We start from the raw sequence: 23,702 nt of genomic DNA, 5'->3' as shown, positions 1-23,702 counted from the left end.
AAGTGAAGAAAAAATGTCTACTTATCTACATCTAGCAGGAAGTGTTTACCTGATAAGATCACTTTTGGTAACACATAGAGAAGTAATACTCTGAGAAGGGACAGTCAGGTCCTGGTAGCTTGCATAGCTCCTGCAAACCAGCTTAAATCTTCCAGCAACATAAGGTTATCATGTTTTCACAAGAGCTTGCTGTTGTATTTGTAAGAGAGAATAATGTATTGTTACTGTAGGGGGGCCTACTCCACATATCCCACTGCTTTAAAGTCACCGGTCAGAAGAGGGAAGCATCCACCAGCTTAGTGTTTGATCTTTACCACATACTCTGAACGTCACAACCAATCACTTTCAGTATTTGCTTTTAATAACATAAAGGTTCGTATGTGCCAAATTTTATAAGGATCACATGATAAGGTCAAGAAACACAAATTCCAAGGTAGAATTTATATGCCCAGTTCACATATGACAGTAATACTATATAACCATACGTTGAATATAATATACTGTATGTAAAGGCTACTCTTGAAAGTAGGCCAGTCAATAAAGCCTAAAATAAATAATGCTTTAGTAACACATTTCAGATAGTCTGAAAATCGGATAGATAGGTTCTATGGCAAGAATATCCCTAATAAAATGGCATTTAAAGTATTTTAAAACACAGAATAAAACAATCATGAAACCGAAGAAAAACTGGATATTGAGATTTTTAAAGCCTATTACATTATTTACCAACATACAGTATTCATTTTTACTTAAAGTTATATAAATAAAAACTATAGTTTTCCAAACCTTTAAAAGCAAATTCTTTGACATTAATATTCTAAATTATTCTTTTTTTAAATTTCCATTAAAGTTTTAATGGATTCAATTTATATAAAAGCCTGACCTATACAAAACAAAGTACTAGGTAATTATCAAAGAGAACAAAAGCTGTGAGTAGAATTCTAAATTATTCTTAAAGGATACATAATGTTACACAGAATAATTTGAAATACATAATATAAAATGAAAAAAAAATGTCAAAATAGAAAAAAGCCTGAAGTTGTATTCATAATTAGAACTTGTAAAAGATTGACCAAACTTTATCATTCTAGAAGGTTCTGGAAAGCTACTGACAACAACTTCAAAAGCTTAGCAGTAAAAGCTGATTATAGTGTCAGAAAAACTCTGAAACAGATCAGATGAGCCCTGGAATAGCCTGACCTACTGCATCTTTTGGACATGTCTGAGCCTTGAGCCTCCATTTTAAGCTGACAAGCTTGCCGCTTTTTTCCCTTTGTTTCCAGTATTGTGTGTAAAGTATGATCCAACCATTCAACTGTTAGTGCCTAGCAGCTCAGCATTCAAGCCTTACCTTCAAACAAGGACAGTGTGCCTTCATTTGAAATTACTTTGGTCTAGTTCTGGTTTACCATCCCATCTTGAACACTTAGCTTACTCTGTTTGATACATATGTATACATATGTATACACCACATATGTGCAATTAAAGGAAGTAATGACATCTACATAAAACAGTTGAACCTTCCTTTGATCTTGTTTATCCATACAGAGTCATAAACCAAGCTGTGGAGTGATCAATGTTTTTCATTTTAATTTCATTACTTAGATCCTGGGAAGACTCTGCCCGAAGCTTCTGACTATAACATCGTGTGGCTGCAGACTGTGCCTGGAGAAACAGACAGCAAAAGTGGGATCCCACCTTCTCTCGTCACACTACACATCAAAGACTTTCTTAATGGACCAGGTATGGAATCATAATCGAGCCCTTTTCTTCCTTGTGTGAACATAGAAACATGCCTATCAGATCTGTCAGTAAGGTTGACTCCCTTGCCACACAGTGAATAGTTGGCCTGTTTTTCAGAAGTGTACTCTCTTTGGACTTCCCATCCTAAAGATGGGAAAGCAGATGTGAATTTGAGTGAGCAGCTATGACCTTAATGACAGAAACTGCCTACCTATTAAGGAATAGTTGTCTGGAAACTGAAGAGCTCGTACACTATTGTTGCTTTTTCTCTTAATCATCTAGTGCTCTTAAAGGAATTGTTGAAATTTTCTTTTCAGTTTCTTACTGTTTGTGGATGATGAATAAGAGCATATATAAAGGAGCATGCCTATAAGCCCACTTATTTCAGATGCATCAAGGGTGTGAGATACAGTAAGCACCAAGTTTTAGTTAGATAGCTTAATATCAAATCTTCACATATTTCAAAAGAGTCAAGGGTTAGCTACTCTTACTCTCCCTTTCTATAAATAAGGAGACTAAGACTGAAACATGAGGACAATTAGCTGAAGTCACAGGGGTAGATGAGCTATTCAGACAGTAGGGCTTCATGGCTGTGAAGAGTTGATCTTCCATTGGACAAGGCTAATCAGCATGGCTAGGTCGGAGTTTCCTTCTCTGTCTCCTACTCCTCTTACAGGCTCCCTTTTAACCCTTTCATCTATTTGCTCTCTCTTGTCCTGGCTCCTTTGGGGTGTTATCTGCTTACTAGAACTGACTGTATTTAATTACACTTTTGTTATACTCACAGGGCTTCAGAATGTATTTGTTGTCAAAGGAATATTGGTTTCTTCAAAAGAATTTTAAAACAAGGACATCAGACTGTGCTTAAATCTCCAGTAACAATTAAAAGGGAGGGACTTTTGGTAAGAGACTACCCCTATTAAAAAGGGGGGACTTTTGGTAAGAGACACTACCCTATACAGACCGTGCTGATATGTGTGCTGAGGCCTGGCAGTCATTTCTGCATATTGGTAACTAAAGAAAGCCAATCCTAATGTCTGAACTGAGTTAACCCTGGAACTTGCTGGTTTCATGAGCCCTGTTCTGCAGCACATCTCTCTAGTAATAGTGTGAAGAATTGATTGTGCTCATAGTAAATATGTAGATGTGATCTTGGGAACTGACAAGAAAAGGGAAAGCTTGTGGCTGGGTAAAGTCTTCAAGGTGATGGACTGCAGGAATTTGAATCCCACCTCCTAGTAAATGAGAAGTACCAGATTTTATTGAATCCAAACACGATCAATTGTAGGCCGAAAAATAACGTTTTATTTCCCACTAAGGAGAAAGTAAAGAACATCTGCCATTGAACCTGTAATGCCTGTTTCCCTTATTCCAACAGTTGCTGGCTATTTCCTGATTACAGAGCTGTTCCCTTAAAGGCCCAATGTGCTAGCACAGAGAAGGTAACATGAGATCAGCTGCTAGAGCAGAAACAGGCATTTGGGGCTACTTCTTGCTTCCCACTTATGTTCAGGTTTCCTTTTAGGCGGCCTTTCAGTTGTATCTTACAATTCAGATTATTGATTGGTCAGTTTGTTTGTTTATCTTGTATTGAGAGAAGCTTATTTGGAATTGTTTGTCAGCTCTGACATTCCTTCTAAAACACTAGCCTAACAACTGAACTGTTTCACAAGTTACTGAGACAAAAATTTTGCTTGCAGTAGACAATGTCAGCTCCAGCTCACACGTAGGTAGTAACCCACTGAAGTATTTCATTTCTTTCACTGTCTTGCCCATTTGTCTCATCACAATTAAGACTTCACAAAGCTGTAGCAAGTAGTAGGATTAATTAAAGGAAAATCACAAGGCACACTAAAAGCCTATACACATATAAAGAACACATTATGGTGTACATATTGGCAAGTCAATAAGATTATAAGGTTTGGGGATTAGTTGTAGGTAATGGACTGCTAAGAGGACTAAGATATGTGCTAGGACTAGGTGAAACTGCAGTTTACAATTTCTTCGCTTTCAAAGAAGTAGCATCACAAATAGCAAATAAGCAAATAAAACTTCTAATTTTATTGGCAACATCAGTGGTAACATTAAAATCTTTTTGCAGTTAGGTTTTTAAATCTGTGTGCACATCAGTCATTCCCTGCTACATCTCTAAGTTGTGTATTTCTGTTTCCTTTTTGCGTGTTTTCTGGGCTGGGTTATGGTAACAGTAAAAATTAGGGTCCTGAAATATAGAGGGAAAACTGATTGTAAGTGTCTACCCTGTAAATTCCCTCGAAAGATATAAACATAGTTGCTCTTGGACTTAGCCTTTCAGATCCATTTTAAGGCTTGTTTTCTCTCAATAAGATGGCTGTCCTTTAGCCAATACTGTCCTTCAGCATTTAAATTTGTAAAAATGATCCTGAGTTGTTGAGTATACCTTTATTTTTGTGTATTCTTTTAATAGTACCTTAGGCATATGATAGGTCCGATCCTCCACATCACAAGCTCCTTGAAGGTCTTCTCAAGCCCCACCTCCTTCCTCAAAGGTAAACAGTGCCCATTAGCAAGGTCAGTGGCTTGGTGAAACCCATGAAACAGCAGCTACCACAAACTCTGGAACGGTATTTCCAGCAGGTGAGAGATTAGTTGGAACAAATTGGAGCCATTGCAGTTGAGTTCTCCTGGTTTCTTTCAACTTGTTTTTAAAATGTCGTCATTTTAGTACACAATCTAAGCCCCTTGGAACAGCCCACAGCAGGTTAATTTGAATCATATGATGTGTCACTGCCCTCCGCTGACATGAGCTCTCTTTCCATGTGTGAAGCCATAATAAATCTATTCTCAACCGAGGAAAATTCCCTGTGAGAAGGTGAACTAATCCAGGCCTCACACTGGCATGTTAGCCTCTGTAATTGAAAGCAGGGCCACCTGTTCCCAGGATAGTTAGCCTACAGAGAAAAAAAAATAGTGTTAGATCAGATATTTCTTACATTGAAAAACCACTTATTCTTTTTGCAAACTCACACTCAGCTGTGAAGTGTTCACTGTGACATCACACACAAATGTAAGAATGTGCTTATGTGAGCCCAGTTTAAAGTTTGTTAACATAGCCATTCTTAACTTTGAAATGATTTTTTTTTAATTTAACCATAGCTGACATGTGAGCAGACCTGATCAGGATACAGACTTTTCTAATTAACTCAAGGTCATTTATAAAGACATGTGGCTCCCTGGAATTTTTTTTCCACTGATCTTTTGCACAAAATTTTCTGAATCATTGTCACTTTAGCTATGAAGTGACATCTAAGTGACAACAAAGAACAAAGTTTCAAAGTGGGACACCATCCCTGAGTAGGTCTGGTTTATTATGCAATATATAATTAACATAACTCATTCATCATATCCTTGAAGTGACAAGATTATATCAAACTCAGGTTCTGAAGTGGCTGCCTTTCTTACTGTCTGTTGTACATTGGGTTACCGTAGAAACAACTACTGAGACCTGATCTTCTAAAAGAGTTTCTTGTTGAATTTTTTTTAATTTTTAATATTTTTATTATGTATTTTCCTCAATTACATTTCCAATGCTATCCCAAAAGCCCCCCATAGCGCCCCCCACTTCCCTACCCACCCATTCCCATTCTTTTGGCCCTGGCATTCCCCTGTATTGGGGCATATAAAGTTTGCAAGTCCAATGGGCCTCTCTTTCCAGTGATGGCCGACTAGGCCATCTTTCGATACATATGCAGCTAGAGACAAGAGCTCCGGGGTTCTGGTTAGTTCATATTGTTGTTCCCCCTATAGGGTTGCAGATCCCTATAACTCCTTGGGTACTTTCTCTAGCTTCTCCATTGGGAGCCCTGTGATCCATCCGATAGCTGACTGTGAGCATCCACTTCTGTGTTTGCTAGGCCCCTGCATCGTCTCACAAGAGACAGCTATATCTGGGTCCTTTCAGCAAAATCTTGCTAGTGTATGCAATGGTGTCAGCGTTTGGAAGCTGAGTATGGGATGGATCCCTGGATATGGCAGTCTCTAGATGGTCCATCCTTTCGTCACCGCTACGAACTTTGTCTCTGTAACTCCTTCCCTGGGTGTTTTGTTCCCAATTCTAAGAAGGGCCATAGTGTCCACACTTTGGTCTTCATTCTTCTTGAGTTTCATGCGTTTAGCAAATTGTATCTTATATCTTGGGTATCCTAAGTTTTGGACTAATATCCACTTATCAGTGAGTACATATTGTGTGAGTTCCTTTGTGATTGTGTTACCTCACTCAAGATGATGCCCTCCAGGTCCATCCATTTGGTTAGGAATTTCATAAATTCATTCTTTTTAATAGCTGAGTAGTACTCCATTGTGTAAATGTACCATAATTTCTGTATCCATTCCTCTATTGAGGGGCATCTGGGTTCTTTCCAGCTTCTGGCTATTATAAATAAGGCTGCTATGAACATAGTGGAGCATGTGTCCTTCTTACCGGTTGGGACATCCTGTATAACATGTTCATTCATTTTTCCCATTTAGTTTTCAGTTTTTCTCACTCCACATGAGTGTGTATGTATGCGTCTGCATGCCTTTACTTGTTTTTAACCCGATTTCTCTTGCTCTCCTCTTTCTTCTTCCTCCTCCTCCTTCGTTCCTTTGTTTCTTCCTTCCTCCTTCCATCTCCTTCCTCCTCTCACATATTACATCCAGACCACAATTTCTTCTCCTTCCACTTCTCCCAGTCCCCACCACCTCTCCCCTCCTCACAGGGATATCAACCAAACATGACATAACAAGTTACAGTAAGACTAAGCACAAACCCTCATATCAAGGTTGAATCAGGCAACCAAGTAGGAGGAAAAGTGCCCCAAGGGCAGATGCAAGAGGCTAATACAACCTCATTCCCACTGTTAGGACTTCCACAAGAACACCAAGCTCCATACCCTAACATATATGCAGAGAACCCAGCTCAGACCCATGCAGACTCTGTGACTGTTGCTTCAGTCTCTGTGAGTCCTTATGAGCCCTGCTTAGTTGATTCTGTAGGCTGTGTTCCCTTGTGTCCTTGGCCCCTCTGCCTCCTATATTCCTTCTTCCCCCATCTTCCACTGAATTGCCCCGAGCACCACCTAATGTTTGATATTGGTCTGTGTATCTGTTCCCTTCAGTTGCTGGATAAAGCCACTCTATTGATGACTGGGCAAGGCACATCATGATATATTTGTATAGCAGAATATAATTAAGAATCATTTCATTGACTTTTTTTTGAGGTTGTATCAGCTCCCTCATAGCACGAGCTTCAAGTATGACCAGTCTTGATTGACCAGCTTCCACAAGTTCTATGGCACCATTATCCCAGCACATCTTCCAGACAGGGCAGATTGTAGCTTGAAGGTTTTGTGGTTTCCCAATCCCACCACCAGAAGGAAGCCTTGTCTAATTATAGAAGATGGTCAGTTCAGGTTCCATGTCTCCCATTATTACTACGAGTCCTAACTAAGGTCATCCACATAGATTCCAGGGAGTTTCCACTTCATTAGGTCCCATATCACCTCTTAATAACTCTCCAATTCCAGTTGTCTCCCAGCACACTCCTGCTACCCCCACTTGATCCCTCCTGTTCTTATTGTAGCATGATTATCTTTTTTAGATTCACAATCAAAAATCATAATCTGTGGTTTTGCTGGCTTTAATAATTTTATTTGCTGGTTTTTGAAAACTTCCTAAACATCCTAAACTATTCCATTTCTGCAAACCCATTTGATTTGAATTAACATGTGTACTTAAGTTCTTTAAAGTAGTAAGATATCTCCTAGGGACGGTAATGCATCATTCAGATAGATTTTACATGGATGTAAAGTAGTAATTTTAAGGTTTAAATCCAAAATATGTGTGTATAGAAATACATATGTGTATAAATATATTGTGTTTATATAAATATGTGTATATAAATTATGAATATGAATATCCTTATATATAAATATTTGTGTATATGTATAAATGTATGTGTATATGAATATATGTGGCTCCTTCCTGTCAGCGCAAGCACTGGACCACCTTGGGGGGGGAGGAAATCAGTGGACAGACCCACAGTCTGCAGAGGACTCTCCATCTCCCCAGGTGCCCTAGCACACCCAGGATCTTAGGATCACTGGTGAGTGGAAGACAACATCTATTCCAACACAACCGGGAGTGCCTGGGGTCAGCAGGAGCAGGGACACAGGAACCCCACCCGACCAGTGGCTCAGGTTCCTTCCAATTGGCACTGGACTACCTTGGTTTCGAACTCAGGGGACAGCCCCACAGTCTCCAGAGGAGGTACCACTTTAAGGCACTCTAACACACCCAGGATCTGAGGATCCCACCAGGAACATGGTCACACCAGGATCTCAGAGGAAGCTTGATTGCTAAGAACTCTAACACACCCAGAATCTCAGGATCACAGGATCTTGGAATCATAGGATCATAGAGAAAGCTGGGCTCTGAGGAGTTCTGACTCAACCCGGATTACAGGAAGAGCAGGCTCTAATCAGATATATTGATGGCAGGGAGCACTTGAGATAATCAGGTGACAGGAGGTAAGCATAAGAATAGAAGCAACAGAAACAAAGGTTACTTGGCATCATCAGAACCTAGTTCTCCCACCATAGCAAGTCCTGAATACACCATCACACTAGAAAAGCAAGATATGCATCCAAAGTCACTTCTCATGATGATGCTGGAGAATTATAAGAAGGACATAAATAACTCCCTTAAAGAAATACAGGAGAACACAGGTAAACAGGTAGAAGTTCTTAAAGAAGAAACCTAAAAATCTTTAAAGAATTACAGGAAAACACATCCAAACAGGTGAAAGAATTGAACAAAACCATCCAGAATCTGAAAATGGAAGTAGAAACAATAAAGAAATCAGAAAGGGAGACAACTCTGGAGATAGAAAGCCTAGAAAAGAAGTCAAGAGCCATAGATGCGAGCATCACCAACAGAATACAAGAGATAGAACAGAGAATCTCAGGTGCAGATGATACCATAGAAAACTTTGACACAACAATCAAACAAAATGTGAAATGCAAAAAGATCCTAACCCAAAACATCCAGGAAATCCAGGACACAATGAAAAGACCAAACCTAAGGATAATAGGTATAGAAGAGAAGGAAGATTCCCAACATAAAGGGCCAGTAATATCTTCAACAAAATTATAGAAGAAAACTTCCCCAACCTAAAGAAAGAGATGCCCATCAACATACAAGAAGCCTACAGAACTCCAAATACTTTAGACCAGAAAAGAAATTCCTCCCATCACATAATAATCAAAACACCAAATGCACAAAACAAAGAATATTAAAAGCAGTAAGGGAAAAAGGTCAAGTAACATATAAAAGCAGACCTATCAATATTACACCAGACTTGTCCCCAGAGACTATGAAAGCCAGAAGATCCTGGGCAGATGTCATACAGGCCCTAAGACAACACAAATGCTAGCCCAGGCTACTATACCCAGCAAAACTCTCAATTACCATAGATGGAGAAACCAAGGTATTCCATGACAAAACCAAATTTACACAATATCTTTCCACAAATCCAGCCCTTCAAAGGATAAAAAAGGGAAAACTCCAACACAAGGGGATAAAAGCAAGAAAATAATCTTTCAACAAACCTAAAAGAAGATAGCCACATGACCAGAATTCCAACTCTAACAACAGTAATAATAGGAGGCAACAATGACTTTTCCTTAATATCTCTTAATATCAGTGGACTCAATTCCCGAATAAAGAGACTTAAACTAACAAACTGGTTACGTAAACAGGACCCAACATTTTGCTGCATACAGGAATCCACCTCAGTGACAAAGACAGACACTACCTCAGAGTAAAAGGCTGGAAAACAATTTTCCAACCAAATGGTCCCAAGAAACAAGGTGGAGTAGGCATTCTAATATCTAATAAAATCGACTTCCAACCTAAAGTTATCAAACAAGACAAGGAGGGGTACTTCATACTCATCAAAGGTAAAATCTTCCAAGATGAACTTTGAATTGTGAACATCTATGCTCCAAATGCAAGGACATCCACATTCATTAAAGAAACTTTAGTAACTTCAAAGCACACATTGCACAGCACACAATAATAGTGAGAAACTTTAACACCCCACTCTCATTAATGGACGGATCCTGGAAACAGAAACTAAACAGAGACACAATAAAACTAACAGAAGTTATGAAGCAAATGGATTTAACAGATATGTATACAACATTTTATCCTAAAACAAAAGTATATACCTTCTTCTCAGCACCTCATGGTACCTTTTCCAAAATTGACCATATAATCGTTCACAAAACAGGCCTCAACTATATGCAAAAATATAAAAATAATCCCGTGCTTCATATCACATCACCACTGACTAAGGCTGACCTTCAATAACAACATAATTAATAGAGAGCCCACATATGCGTGGCAGCGGAACAACACACTACTCAATGATAACTTGCTCAAGGAAGAAATAAATGAAAGACTTTTTAGAGTTTAATGAAAATGAAGCCACAACATACCCAAACTTATGGGACACATTGAAAGCATTTCTAAGAGGAAAACTCATAGCTCTGAGTGCCACCAAAAAAAAAAAAAAAAAAAAAATAGAGAGCACACACTATCAGCTTGACAAAACACCTAAAAGCTCTAGAACAAAAGGAAGCAAATTCACCCAAGAGGAGTAGACTGCAGGAAATAATCAAACTCAGGGGCGAAATCAACCAAGTGGAAACAAGAAGAACTATTCAAAGAATCAACCAAACCAGGAGCTAGTTCTTTGAGAAAGTCAACAAGATAGATAGACCCTTAGCCAGACTAACTAGAGGGCACAAGGACAGTATCCTAATTAACAAAATCAAAAATGAAAAGGAAGACATAACAACAGAATCTGAGGAAATCCAAAAAAAAAAAAAAAAATCATCAGATCCTACTACAAAAGCCTATACTCAACCAAACTGGAAAATCTGGCTGAAATGAACAATTTTCTAGACAGATACCTAGTACCAAAGTTAAATCAGGATCAGATTAACAGTCTGATGCTCCTGGTTTGGTTGATTCTTTGTATAGTTCTTTTTGTTTCCACTTGGTTGATTTCAGCCCTGAGTTTGATTATTTCCTGCCATCTACTCCTCTTGGCTGAATTTGCTTCCTTTTGTTCTAGAGTTTCTAGGTGTGATGTCAAGCTGCTACTGTATGCTCTCTCCAGTTTCTTTTTGGAGGCATATCCCCAAAAGAAATAGAAACAGTCATTAATAGTCTCCCAACCAAAAAAAAAAAAGCCCAGGACCAGATGGGTTTAGTGCACAATTCTATCAGACCTTCAAAAAAGACCTAATTCCAATACTCTTCAAACTATTCCACAAAATAGAAACAGAAGGTACTCTACCCAATTCGTTCTATGAAGCAACAATACCTAAACGACATAAAGACCCAACAATGGCCAGGCGTGATGACACACGCCTTTGATTCCAGCACTTGGGAGGCAGAAGCAGGCAACTTTCTGAGTTCAAGGCCAGGCTGGTCTACAGAGTGAGCTCCAGGACAGCCAGGGCTATACAGAGAAACTCTGTCTTGAAAAACCAAAACAAGAAAAAAAAAAAAAAAAAAAGAAGAAAGAAGAAAGAAAGTAAAGAAAGACCCAACAAAGAAAGAGAACTTCAGACCATTTTCCCTTATGAATACCCATGCAAAAATACTCAATAAAATTATAGCAAACTGAATCCAAGAACACATCAAAATGATCATCCATCATGATTAGGTAGGCTTCATCCCAGAGATGCAGGGATGGTTCAATAAATGGAAATCCATCAAAGTAATACACTGTATAAACAAACTCAAAGATAAAAACCCCATAATCCTCTCATTAGATGCTAAGAAAGCATTTGACAAAATCCAACACCCCTTCATGATAAAAGTCTTGGAAAGATCAGGAATTCAAGGCCCATACCTGAACATAATAAATCAATATATAGCAAACCGATACCCAACATCAAACTAAATGGAGAGAAACTTGAAGTAATCCCACTAAAATCAGGAACTAGACAAGGCTACCCACTCTCTACCTATTCCATATAGTACTTGAAGTTCTAGCCAGAGCAATTAGACAACAAAAGGAGATCAAGGGGATACAAATTGTAAAGAGAGAAGTCAAAATATCACTATTTGCAGGTGATATGATAATATATATAAGTGGCCCTAAAAATTCCATCAGAGAACTCCTAAATCTGATAGATAACTTCAGTGATGTAGCTGGATATAAAATTAACTCAAACAAATCAGTAGCCTTCCTATACTCAAAGGATAAACAGACTGAGAAAGAAATTAGGGAAATGAGAGCCTTCACAATAGTCACAAATAATATAAAATACTTTGGTGTGACTCTAACCAAGCAAGTGAAAGATCTATATGACAAGAACTTCAAGTCTCTGTAAAAAGAAATTAAAGAAGATCTCAGAAGATGTAAAGATCTCCCATATTCCTGGATTTTCAGGATTAATATAGTAAAAATGGCCATCTTGCTAAAAGCAATCTACAAATTCAATGCAATCCCCATCAAAATTCCAACTCAGTTCTTCACAGAGTTAGGGCAACTTGCAAATTCATCTCGAATAACAGACACCCTAGGATAGCAAAAACTATTCTCAATGATAAAAGAACCTCTGGTGGAATCACCATCCCTGGCCACAAGATGTACTACAGAGCAATTGTGATAAAAACTGCATGGTACTGGTAAAGTGTCAGACATATAGATTAATGGAATAGAATTGAAGATCCAGAGTTGAACCCACACACCTATGGTCACTTGATCTTTGATAGAGGAGCTAAAACCATCCAGTGTAAAAAAGACATTTTCAACAAATGGTCCTGGCTCAAGTTTTGGTAAGCATGTAGAAGAATTCCAGTTGATCCATTCTTATCTCCTTGTACAAAGCTCAAGTCTAAGTGGATCAAGGAACTCCACATAAAACCAGAGACACTGAAACTTATAGAGGAGAAAGTGGATAAAAGCCTCAAAGATATGGGAACATGGGGAAAATTCCTGAACAGAACACCATGGCTTATGCTGTAAGATTAAGAATCGACAAATGGTACCTCATAAAATTGCAAAGCTTCTGTAAGGCAAAGGACACTCTCAATAGGAGAAAACGGCAACCAACTAATTGGAAAAAGATCTTTACCAATCCTAAATCCAATAGGGGGCTAATATCCAATATATATAAAGAATTAAGAAGCTCGACTCCAGAAACCCAAATAACCCTATTAGAAAATGGGGTATAGAGTTAAACCAAGAATTCTCAACTGAGGAATACCAAATGTCTGAGAAGCACCTGAAAAAATGTTCAACATCCATAATCATCAGGGAAATGCAAATCTAAAGAACCCTGGGATTCCACCTCATGCCAGTCAGAATGGCTAAGATCAAAAACTCAGGAGACAGTAGATGATAGGAGGATGTGGAGAAAGAGGAACACTCCTCCATTGCTGGTGGGATTTCAAGCTGGTACAACCACTCTGGAAATCAATTTGGCGGTTCCTCAGAAATTTAGAAATAGCACTACTGGAAGATCCAGCAATACCATTCCTGGTCATATACCCAGAAGATGCTTCAACTTGTAATAAGGACACATGCTCCACTATGTTCATAGCAGCCTTATTTATAATAGCTAGAAGCTGGAAAGAACCCAGATGTCCCTCAACAGAGTAATGGATTCAGAAAATGTGGTACATTTGCACAATGGAGTACTACGCAGCTATTAAAAACAATGAATTTATGAAATTCTTAGGCAAATGGATTGATCTGGAGGATATCATCCTGAGTAAGGTAACCCAATCACAGAAGAATACACATGATACACATTTACTGATAAGTGGATATTAGCCCAGAAGCTCAGAATACCCAAGATACAATTTGCCAAACACATAAAACTCAAGAAGAAGGAAGACCAAAGTGTGGATACTTGGATCCTTCTTATAAGGGGGAACAAAATACCCATAGAAAGAGTTACAGAGACAAAGTGTGGAGCAGGGACTGAAGGAAAGACCTTCCAGAGACTGCCCCACCTAGCTATCCATCCCATATACAGTCACCAAACCCAGACACTATTGACGTTGCCAACAAGAGCATACTGACAGTAGCCTTATAAAGCTGTCTCCTGTGAAGCTCTTCCAGTGCCTGGCAAGTACAGAAGTGGATGCTCACAGTCATCCATTGGATCGAGCACAGGGTCCCCAATGAAGGTGCTAGAGAAAGTACCCAAGGAGCTGAAGGGGTTTGCAGCTACATAGGAGGAACAACAATATGAACCAACCAGTACCCCCCCAGAACTCCTTGGAACTAAACCACCAACCAAAGAAAACATATGATGTTTTATATAAAAAGCGAATAAGGCCTAGATTTTTTCCATTTGTTTGTTTATATGGGGTCTCACTGTGTAGCCCTGCTGACCTGGCGCTCACTATATGTAGATCAGGCTGGCCTTGAAATCAGAGATCTAACTACCTCTGCCTCCCAAGTGCTGAGCTGCCATTCTGCCAAAATGAGCGATTTTTAATAAGAGAGATTCATTTTTGAAAGCTGTATCCATGTAAGCAGTTTACTTAATCCCCTACCGCCCCCCATGTACTTCCATCCTAACTTCATGTCCAGTCAGAGCTATTCATGTGTGCAGGGGCTTGGAATTGTCCAGTGGGCACAGTCAGCCTGCCAATGCTCCTGCCAAATGAAATGTGAATCTTTCCCTGGAAACCATCAACTGCCATTTACTCCTTAGCTGAGAATGTAAGAATCAGGAGCCTCTCCCCATTTCTTGCTAGAATATTCACTCTTGATAATGTAGAGATCTTGTCTAGGTTACAAACAGTGGTGAGTTCTTGTGTGTAATATCCATGTGTGGAGGCCAGTGTGTCACAGTGCTCCTCCCTGCCCTCTCACCCTTACATTTTCTCCACCCCTCCTGTTTTAATGTCTCTAAACAAGGGGAAGGCTTGATAGATGTTCCAGTCCGTGGCTGAGCATTCACAGTGGTTTATTTTCTGCACGTTGAATAGTGGTGCCTCCCTGCATTAACTACTACCCTCTTCAGTATGAAGCTTCACTAACCAAGTTAAGAGCAGCACAAGTCTATAGATGTGAACATGAATATTTAGAAGGGAGCTTGACAATATGGCTATTTAGCAAAATCACATAAATAGGTTCTCCCTTAAGGCCCAGAATTTCTGTAGCCATGATTTGGTTTGTTTGTTTTGATTTTTGTTTCTGTTTTTTACCGTGTTTGTACTATCAAGCATGAATTTCCTCCTCTAAAGCAGACCTCAAATCTAATCAAGAGAGAGTTTATTATTCCCATAAACAGTCTTTGACTACTGTACCAGTATGTGTTGTTTATATGATGGGTCATTGTTGTAGTCTATAGAATCTAATGTGGGTAAGATCACTGGTGTCTTTTCTCCTCCAGCAACCAGGATAGCACTCTAGAGCTGTATGATAGCTAACCTGCAGGGATACAGTGTTCTAGTCAGTTCACAATTGATTTTTCTCTGTCTTGCAACAGAAGTGTTGGTGTCTTTAGAAGTAGGATCTTACCATCTCGTTATGATGGGCAGTGAAGAGCAATGGTAGTCATTGTTTTTTTCATGGTATTTCTGGAGCCTCCCTGATGACAAAGCATAATGAAGGGAACATGTGCATGGCATTGAGATACTCATTTACTAACTCATGTCAACTCTGTTCAAACTCCAGTTTTTAAAAACATGCCTTGATTATCTTGTTAGAATTCATGGTCCTCATACAGCCTTAATTTTGGTTAGTCTATTCCCTGCCCTACATTTATCTAGTCCCCCTGACTCCCAACTCCTGAAAGACCCCCAAAGAGGGTAGACCCTCACTCAAGTCTTGGGATGACGCGACCCACCAAGAACTCACTAAAGACCTGTCCTTGCTGCAATTGCATGAGGTTTATTGACAGGAACCAGCGCGCTGAGGTCGACCTGTATCCCACTCAGGGGTAGAGGAGTTCGGCCCCGAGTAGCTGGGAAAGGAGGTATTTAAAGGAAAAAAAAAAACCACAACCCAAGGGGATAGGGAGGGCATTATTGGAAAATGCCGAGAGTGCCAGTGAAAAATCTCAAGCGGGTACTCAAAATCACAAGGGGAAACTCCCTGCTTCTCAAGATTGTACTCAGGATTTTAATCTAACTTTTGTGGTTGGCCAGTTCCTGGAACAGGGTTACTGAACCTGCTAACCTACATCTTGGTGCTAGGTGGTCTGAATTTTTCCTGGTCTTTCACTCCCACCCCCACCTTTAGTTCTAGGTAGTTTCCTCTACAGTTCATTCATATCACACCTGTTTTTTTTTTTTTCTCCTTTTAGTATAATTCTTCCTTGGGTTGGCAATGAATGCAGTTGGAAGGGGGCTAGTAGATTAGAGGTGAGAGGACATAAATGAAGGGAAATACTGGGGTCAGGAAAGTTCAAGCAGATAATAGTGATTGGGAAAGGCAAAGAAGGGAAGGGTTAACCAAAATTGTGCATATGTACATGACTTTTAAATAAACCTTTTGCCTTTTTATTTCAATAAATTGCTTTTAGTACCAAATTTTCTTATATCGAATCAGTAATGCACATGAGAGGGAAGGAGTATAAATCCTCTTTGAAGGGCTACCGGTGGTGCTCTGCTAAGTAGATCAGTAATAGGACCTCAAAAGTGCAGACACTTCTTGTGGGGATGCTGAGGTAATACCCAGCAGCAGTGAAGTCAGTGTGGGGCAGTCATTGTGTCAGAACTTATTTCCCTATGAAAGAGATGAGAGCAGCTGGGCACAAGGTGGAGCCCAGGGAGGAAGAAAAGAGAAACAGGAGCCAGCTTCTAACTTCTACTTACACATCTCTCTCTGGCTTACTGGATCCTGCAGCTTCCCAGGAGCACAGCCCCGGGTCTTCTTGTCTCTGGACAGTAACCTCAGCTACCTCTTTTATATGAACAACTTATTAATGTCCCACCGTAGTTTTGACTTATTATCCAGTTCTAAGACTGCCTCTCCATCTGCCTAGTGAGTAAGGGAGCACACTCTCTTCAACAAGCCACTGTTCTCCCTTCCTCTTGCTCTTCCCTTCCCTGCCTGTGGTGTTGACATTTCTTTAAAACTGCTATTGCTGAGGGCGTTGTTCCTGTGTCCTCTCACCACTGAGTTATTACCTCTCATTCATTCTTCTTTTATTCAAGTCCTTTGAAGGGGCCTGCACTGTGCTCACTGCTTCCCTGGGCAGGCTTGCACCATGTGCCCTCATGGGCAGCTTCAGAGCAGCCTGCCTCTGAATCTCCCTTCACAGTTTCTTCCCTTGTCCTACATTAGCCTCTCTGGCCAGGTTCAGGAATCTTGGCCTCCTTCCACTTCCCTGTTTATCAGTCAAACCTTGCCTCTCCCTGCCCTCTTTGCCCCTTCCTCTGTGGTTTCTAATATAAATTGGGTTTTCTTTGTTGATTATTTGGTTCTTATTTATTAAGTGAGACTGTTGTAGGAGCTTTTGTGACGTTCTGTCAGGATGCAAATGTTATCTAATGAGACCTTTGTATGATGTTTGCAGTCACTGATCCTCAATGCCTAAATTCTTGAGAAGTTATAAATACCAGTTTCCTAGTTCTTGCATTTCTATTTGATATATTTATTAGCTGTCATAGTGTTATAAAGAGAAACAGTCTCTCACCTACTGTTTGGTTACTTTGTAGTATCTGTCATCAAAAAGCAGAATAATTTATTTTCCTTATCCATTTCAAAAATATCTCTCTCATCCCAATGATGAACAATTTGATGTCATTGCATAATATTAATGTAAACCTACTCCTTTTAATGATGTTTAGATCATCACATTTGACAGTAAAAGCCTTTCTTGATGGTTTGAATCCTGATATGCATTCTCTCAGGGATCCATGTTTCTGCCTCCCCGTGTGCTCTTAATTCCACCCAGCCACCCCAGCAACCCTGTCCATTGCAGTCTGCTTGCTTCCTCTGGTTCTGGGCCCTGCCCTGTGCACTCACTCTGATCCTAGTGACTGCTCTGTTTTCACAAGGAGCTTGATAACAGAAACTTCACTAAGTTTACCTCAAAGCAGTGGCTCTCTCCAGAAGCTCTATGCATTGTTTCCAGGAATGTGAATATATCACCATGGAGAGGAGTAAAAGAAACAAGGAGTAGGCACCAAAGAAACTGCAAACATTGCTGGAACAAGGGATGTGTTTAGGCTCGGATTAGTTTCTTTTCTTGCCACAGGCACAGAACACCTGACACTGACAGACTAAGTTCAGGAAGGAGAAATTTACCTTGGCTGGTGGTCTGAGCATGTGGTCTGTCTGTCCAGGCTAGCATGACTGCAGGAGCAGCTCCTGTCTGTGGTGATGGGAGACTGTGACTTCCTCTTTCCCCTTCTTATTGCCTGCAAACCCCATCCCCCACCCTGTCTATGGAGAGTGCTGCTCACATATGCAGTAGTTCTCCACACATTCTTCTCACCCCTCAGTTAAACCTCCCCAGAAACACCCTCATGGAAGCTCCCCAGAGTGTACATCAGTAGGCCTCCAATCGGATAGACAACCCAAATTAACAATCACACCTTATATAGGTACTTCCTTGATGAGAGATGCTCGCTAAATGAGTTTAGTACAATTCATTCATGGTAGAAAACTAGTGCAATCATCTTCTCATTGTAACTTCTATGCCGTGGTTTGAGGTAGGACAAGGAAACATCTAAAAAGACAGTGCTTGGTCATAAAGATGTACAGCTAAATAATTGTCACAGTAGTGGTAATGCCACTCATAATGAAAGCACCAAAGAGCACTACTGATGATTCAAGTTGAGATGGCCAGCATTATGGAGAGCAGAGCATACCCAGCCCCACTTTTACTGAAGCACTCAGGTCTGCCACTGCTGAAGACCTTGATATCGTACCTTCAGTGAGAACACACTGATTTCACTGCAGTCAGCAGCTTTCTAGGTTTCCAGGTCTTGTTACTCTGACTACCCAATCTCCATTGTCCACTGTCTTTAAGATTATGTTTTTTTTTTGAATGCTGTATCAAAAATCAGAATTTGAATTATTGAGTGAGAATGTATGTGACAACCCAATAATAAGAGGAAAAGGCATCTTATTGAAAAGATTTTATTGAAATTATGCAGGAAGTCAAGCTAGATGATACGTTTGTTAGTTCTGTGTTTCGCACTTAGCCCTGCGGTAGGACTGGGAAGAGCACTGTCCTTCTGTGCACAGCCACCCAGGCGCACTGGTTTCCAGCTGAGCTTTACTTGTCTGAAATAAAATAGTATCTTTTACAAATAAAATTCCAGAGGAAGAAACACTTAGCAAAGGAGCTTTCCTTCATAGATGTTATGATTTGAGTATAACAAGCCATATTGAACCCATTGGGGTTTTGGTAAGAGATTTCATAATACATCATAAATGTAAGTAATATGATGACTAATGCTTCAAGTCAAGTTGGAACATTTTAAATGAGAAAATAGCTGGAACCATTTTCAGGAAACTTTCCAATTGATGTTTGGTCCCCCACAAGGTGTGCATTACCATCAACTGAGGAGAATCACCTCTGGGGCTTGAATTCCCACTCTGTTTTCATTACTGCAATATGATTCTTCCCCTTCCCCATGAGGTCACCTTGTAGGGTGTAGCTGCATGAAATAACTGCAGGATCTCTGTGACAGGCTAGTCTCAATCAGACTGCTTCCTGGTAGCTCTTCAGAAAGTTTGGAAGGGTAATTAGGATCTAATAATTGACAGCCTCAGGTTTATTTAGTAACTTAACGATACAAAATATGTTCCAGGCTTGGTAAGAAACTGAATCTGCAGACAAGATGACTCAGCTGGGACATTCTATTGCTACATTTTCTTAAAATCTAAACTTTGAAAATAGTTTATTACAGTTCAGTAAAAATTTTGAAAAAATTCAAAACTCTCAAGCCCAAGATTCTGAGAACTGGACAAAAGGCCACATTCCCAGTCTGGCTGATTCTAGCTCTGTTTGTAGCTCTTGAACAGTATTGTTCTGGATAATCCTCCTCTGTATCTCCATCAGAAACACTTCTGAGTCTGTCTCCATCAAACACGCCCTTTCCTGTTTTTATCTTAGTGATGAGGTTACTTTATTTCATCAACTTGAATAGGAAGAGTGGCTGGCTCATTCTGCAGTGAGGTTCCAGTTCCTTAGTGGACCTGCTACTTGGGAAGGCACAGTGCTGTGGATAGTCATCTCACAATGCTTTTCTTCTTTCCACCTCTGCCCAGTGTGCCCCAGGGGGCTGCCCCAGGAATAGCGTCTACATGCACAATTGCATGTACTTTTCAAGCAGGGTCAAGGGACTCTGGTGGATGAAAGGCATTGTGCACAGAGGTTGCACTGCATATAAACATAAATTTTCAAACGTGAATAATTGTAGTGTTTTAAATGCCTCCCTGTTTCTTCTTGGAAAGCTAGCACTATCATTATCTTTTGCTATGTCTAGATCTTTGAAATTTCAGGCTCCCTAAAAACTTTCATCAGTTGTATTCAGTACTAGGAGGGTTTACTTGTGACACCAAATTTGTCATCATCCGGAGATTCAAGATCTGACACATACAGAACAGCTTGGACATAGCTCCACAGGAACGAGACCAGTGCTTTAGGGCCAGCGAGCTCTTGTAGTCGTCACACGTTGCTGAGGGACAGTCACTCAAAAATCAGTATTAAACCACACTTCACACTCAGGATACACAATTGATGGCTAAGAAACAGAAGCAAACCCTGAAATTATTTTCATATTCTGAGGAATCTGTGCTTCTGACTTCACTGAGGCTTTAAGAGATTGCCCGTGTAAGGAAGCATACCCGTGACCCTGCTCGGAGAGTCCGGCTTCTGCCCTGTGTTAAGGCCCAGCTGACCGTGTATGCAGTGCTGATCTCCTGGAGCATCTTACAAGGCATAAGAAAGGAAGCTGTACTTGCCTTCTCACTTTTGTACTTTTTTTTTTTTTAATAAATACCGTAGTCCATCCTTTCATCTGCTCAAGGAAATGATTTTCATTTCCGAGCATTCAAGAACATTCAGTAAAATAAGGTCAATAATGCAGCTCAGATGCATGTATAGATGAATATTGCCAAAATTACTACATTTCTGGTATACATTTCATTTGTCTGAATTAATCAGAATTTGAATTCTACTGATTAACAAGAGCCTGTATTTCAAATATATTTTCTAATGTCACAAGGTGTGAAAGATTGTGCTTATTTAAGATCCCACCAAAGTGACCTGTGCTGTGAGTTTCACTAAGCAGACTTGGGTTTAAAGCTCCTCATTTTCATCTGTTGCATCCTTTGATCTTAATAAATTTAATAGTGGCCCTATGATTCTGCTAACATTTAGAAATGATAGTCCATCATTCTCAGATTCTGAAAAGGGGCCCCTTATAGCTTATGGTTCAGAATCAGTGTTGGATTGGATTGCTGTGCAAACTCTGGGAAGAGGAGAAGCTTAGCTTGGAAACCACAGTGAGACCTGCAAGAATAGAAGGCCTGCACTGTATAGAAGGAGTCAGACTCAGTGTGCAGTACACTGACCCTCGTGAGGGTCTAACATGGACTTCTCCTACCTCCCAAAGCCATAAGCTCATTTAAACCCCTTTTATTAGCTCAGACAATGAGACAGAGGGAGTAAATCTATCCTGACACCCATCAAATGCTCATTAGTCATTCAACTATTTTTCATTAATATGCAACAAAATTGCCTTTTTGTCTTACAGGTCCATGAAGTTTAGTAAGACATAACCACATAACCCTCTTACACAGAGCTACATACTCCTCTTACCACCACATATTATACAGCCGTTCTCTTATGTTACCTTTTATGCATTACACATAATATTTTAATAAATTTAATTTTGGAATTTTATTTATTAAATTTAAGACTTAATAAATTTTGATTTATCTTATGCTTTTTTAAAACCTATGAATCATGACTTTTTGTACCATCTACAGGGAGATTTCCTAACATTAAACCTCATTATTAAATCCATTACAAATTTTAAGCTAGTTTTTGAATGAGGTTGAGGTTAAAGTTCTCTTTTCTTTTTATATACATATGTAACAATACTTGATGATAAAACTCTTTCTTCCATTTAAATGCTGTTTTCTCTTTTTTTGAAATCATTTGGCAATATTTGTACCCTCTCTGCATTCTGTTATGATCCTTGAAGCACACACATACACCATTCCAGTCTATCTCTGCATGTGTGTCTGTTTGTGTGTATATGCTTGAGTGTTTGCTGGTTATGCATGCAGTACATGTGGAGGTCACAGGTGTCTTCCTCAGTCACTCCCCACACTTTTTTTCTGACAATGTCTGTCACAGAACCTGGACCTTGCCAATTCAGCTATACTAGACAGCCAGCATACTAGACAGACAGGATCCATGTGTGTGGAGACTACAGGTATGCACTGCCACAACCAGCTTTTTGACATGAGTGCTAGGGGTCATTCTTACCTAGGCTGGCTAGTTCTGGAGATCTGCCTGTTCCTGCATTTCATTGTTAAGGTTAGGGGCACACATAGTCATGCCCAGCTTTTCATGTTAGATTTCAGCATAGAACAATCATGTCATCTACAGAGAAGCATGCTTTTACTTTTTCCCTTTCCATGCTTTTCTTTTGCCCCCTTTATTTTGACTATAGTTTCCCATATGATGTACTAAGAATGGACATCCTTAACTATTCCTGATCTCATGAAGAGCATTTCATCTTTTGTATAATGCTAGCTGGAGACATACTGCACATAACATTTCTCAGAGTAAAGTACTACTCTCTGTTGATATCTTGCTTAGCAGTTCTTATTTTGTGTAGATAATAGATTTTAACAATTTTTCTTCATCAATTGATCTTTTTCTCTAAGATATTAATAATTTTATATTAGATAACCTAACAGTGTAGTTCCAGAATAAACCTTACTTGGTTGTAGATTTTTAGAAATGTTTTATTATCGTGTGTGTGTGTGTGTGTGTGTGAGAGAGAGAGAGAGAGAATGTGTGTGTGTGTGTGTGTGTGTGTGTGTGTGTGAGTGATGCACATGTACATCTGGAGATCAGAGAACTTGCAGGAGTCACCTCTCTTTGTCAGGTTTGACAGAATGTGTTTTTACCCACTAAGCCATTTTGCTGGCCCTTGAAAGTGGGGTTTTATGTCTCTGGTGCTGAGAGATGTTGGTATAAGTTTCTTACACACTGTCACAGGTTTTTGACATCAAGAATGATGGTTCCATAAAATCACTTCAGGAATGGCCTCTCTTTTGTTTTCTGGAACACAGGGGAAAAAAGGAGTTCCCCATAGTCCTTCTGGAACCTAGAATACAAGTGTTTCTGCTATGCCCCCTGTCTGCACGTGACAGTCATGTCTGGATTTGAGGCTGCTGCTCTTCCAAGCCAGTGGTGAAGGGAGAGTACAAGAACATAGTTAGTTCCATAATGTTTGGATTAAATAAGGGTTTCTTTGTATAACCACCCTGGCTGTCCTAGAACTCATTTTGTAGACCAGGCTGGCCTCAGCCTCACAGAGATCTGCCTGCCTCTGCCTCCTGAATGCTGGGATTAAAGAAGTGCACCACTACGCCTGGCTTGAATTCTATATTTATTTTTTTCTTTTATTTACCTTTGGTTTTCAGAATCTTCAAAATAGCTGTCCCTGTAGATTTTTTAGTTATAATCTTTCCAGTGGAGAGGCAGAGTTCCATTGTCTCTGGGTTCCTGAAACAATATTTGAAACAACAGAAGGAAAAGCACATTATGTACTTCAAGGCCTGTTTAATAATTGCTCTAGGAAGTAAAATTGGATAAAACAAACTGAAACCAATTTTGCTAGATCTAGAAACTTTATGTTCACACTGGAGCATATATGTAGGTAAACAGCCATATGGAATCTATATTTTTATTGAT

At 39.7% G+C, this 23,702-nt stretch overlaps 1 protein-coding gene across 2 annotated transcripts in view; it reads left to right on the top strand.

The window, feature by feature from the left end:
* The window catches only part of Vps13b (vacuolar protein sorting 13 homolog B), a 553,787-nt gene that overhangs the window by 374,673 nt on the left and 155,412 nt on the right, over positions 1-23,702 (top strand). For both annotated transcript variants that reach the window (XM_029469591.2, XM_021183993.3), the window contains exon 35: positions 1,606-1,743. In XM_029469591.2, the coding sequence (XP_029325451.1) occupies positions 1,606-1,743 (138 nt within the window). The remainder of the gene's footprint in view (positions 1-1,605; positions 1,744-23,702) is intronic.

Source organism: Mus caroli, unplaced genomic scaffold, assembly GCF_978045245.1.
Source record: "Mus caroli unplaced genomic scaffold, Mus_caroli_1 scaffold_16, whole genome shotgun sequence".
NCBI lineage: Eukaryota > Metazoa > Chordata > Mammalia > Rodentia > Muridae > Mus > Mus caroli.
This window is presented reverse-complemented; position numbering and strand designations above follow the sequence as displayed.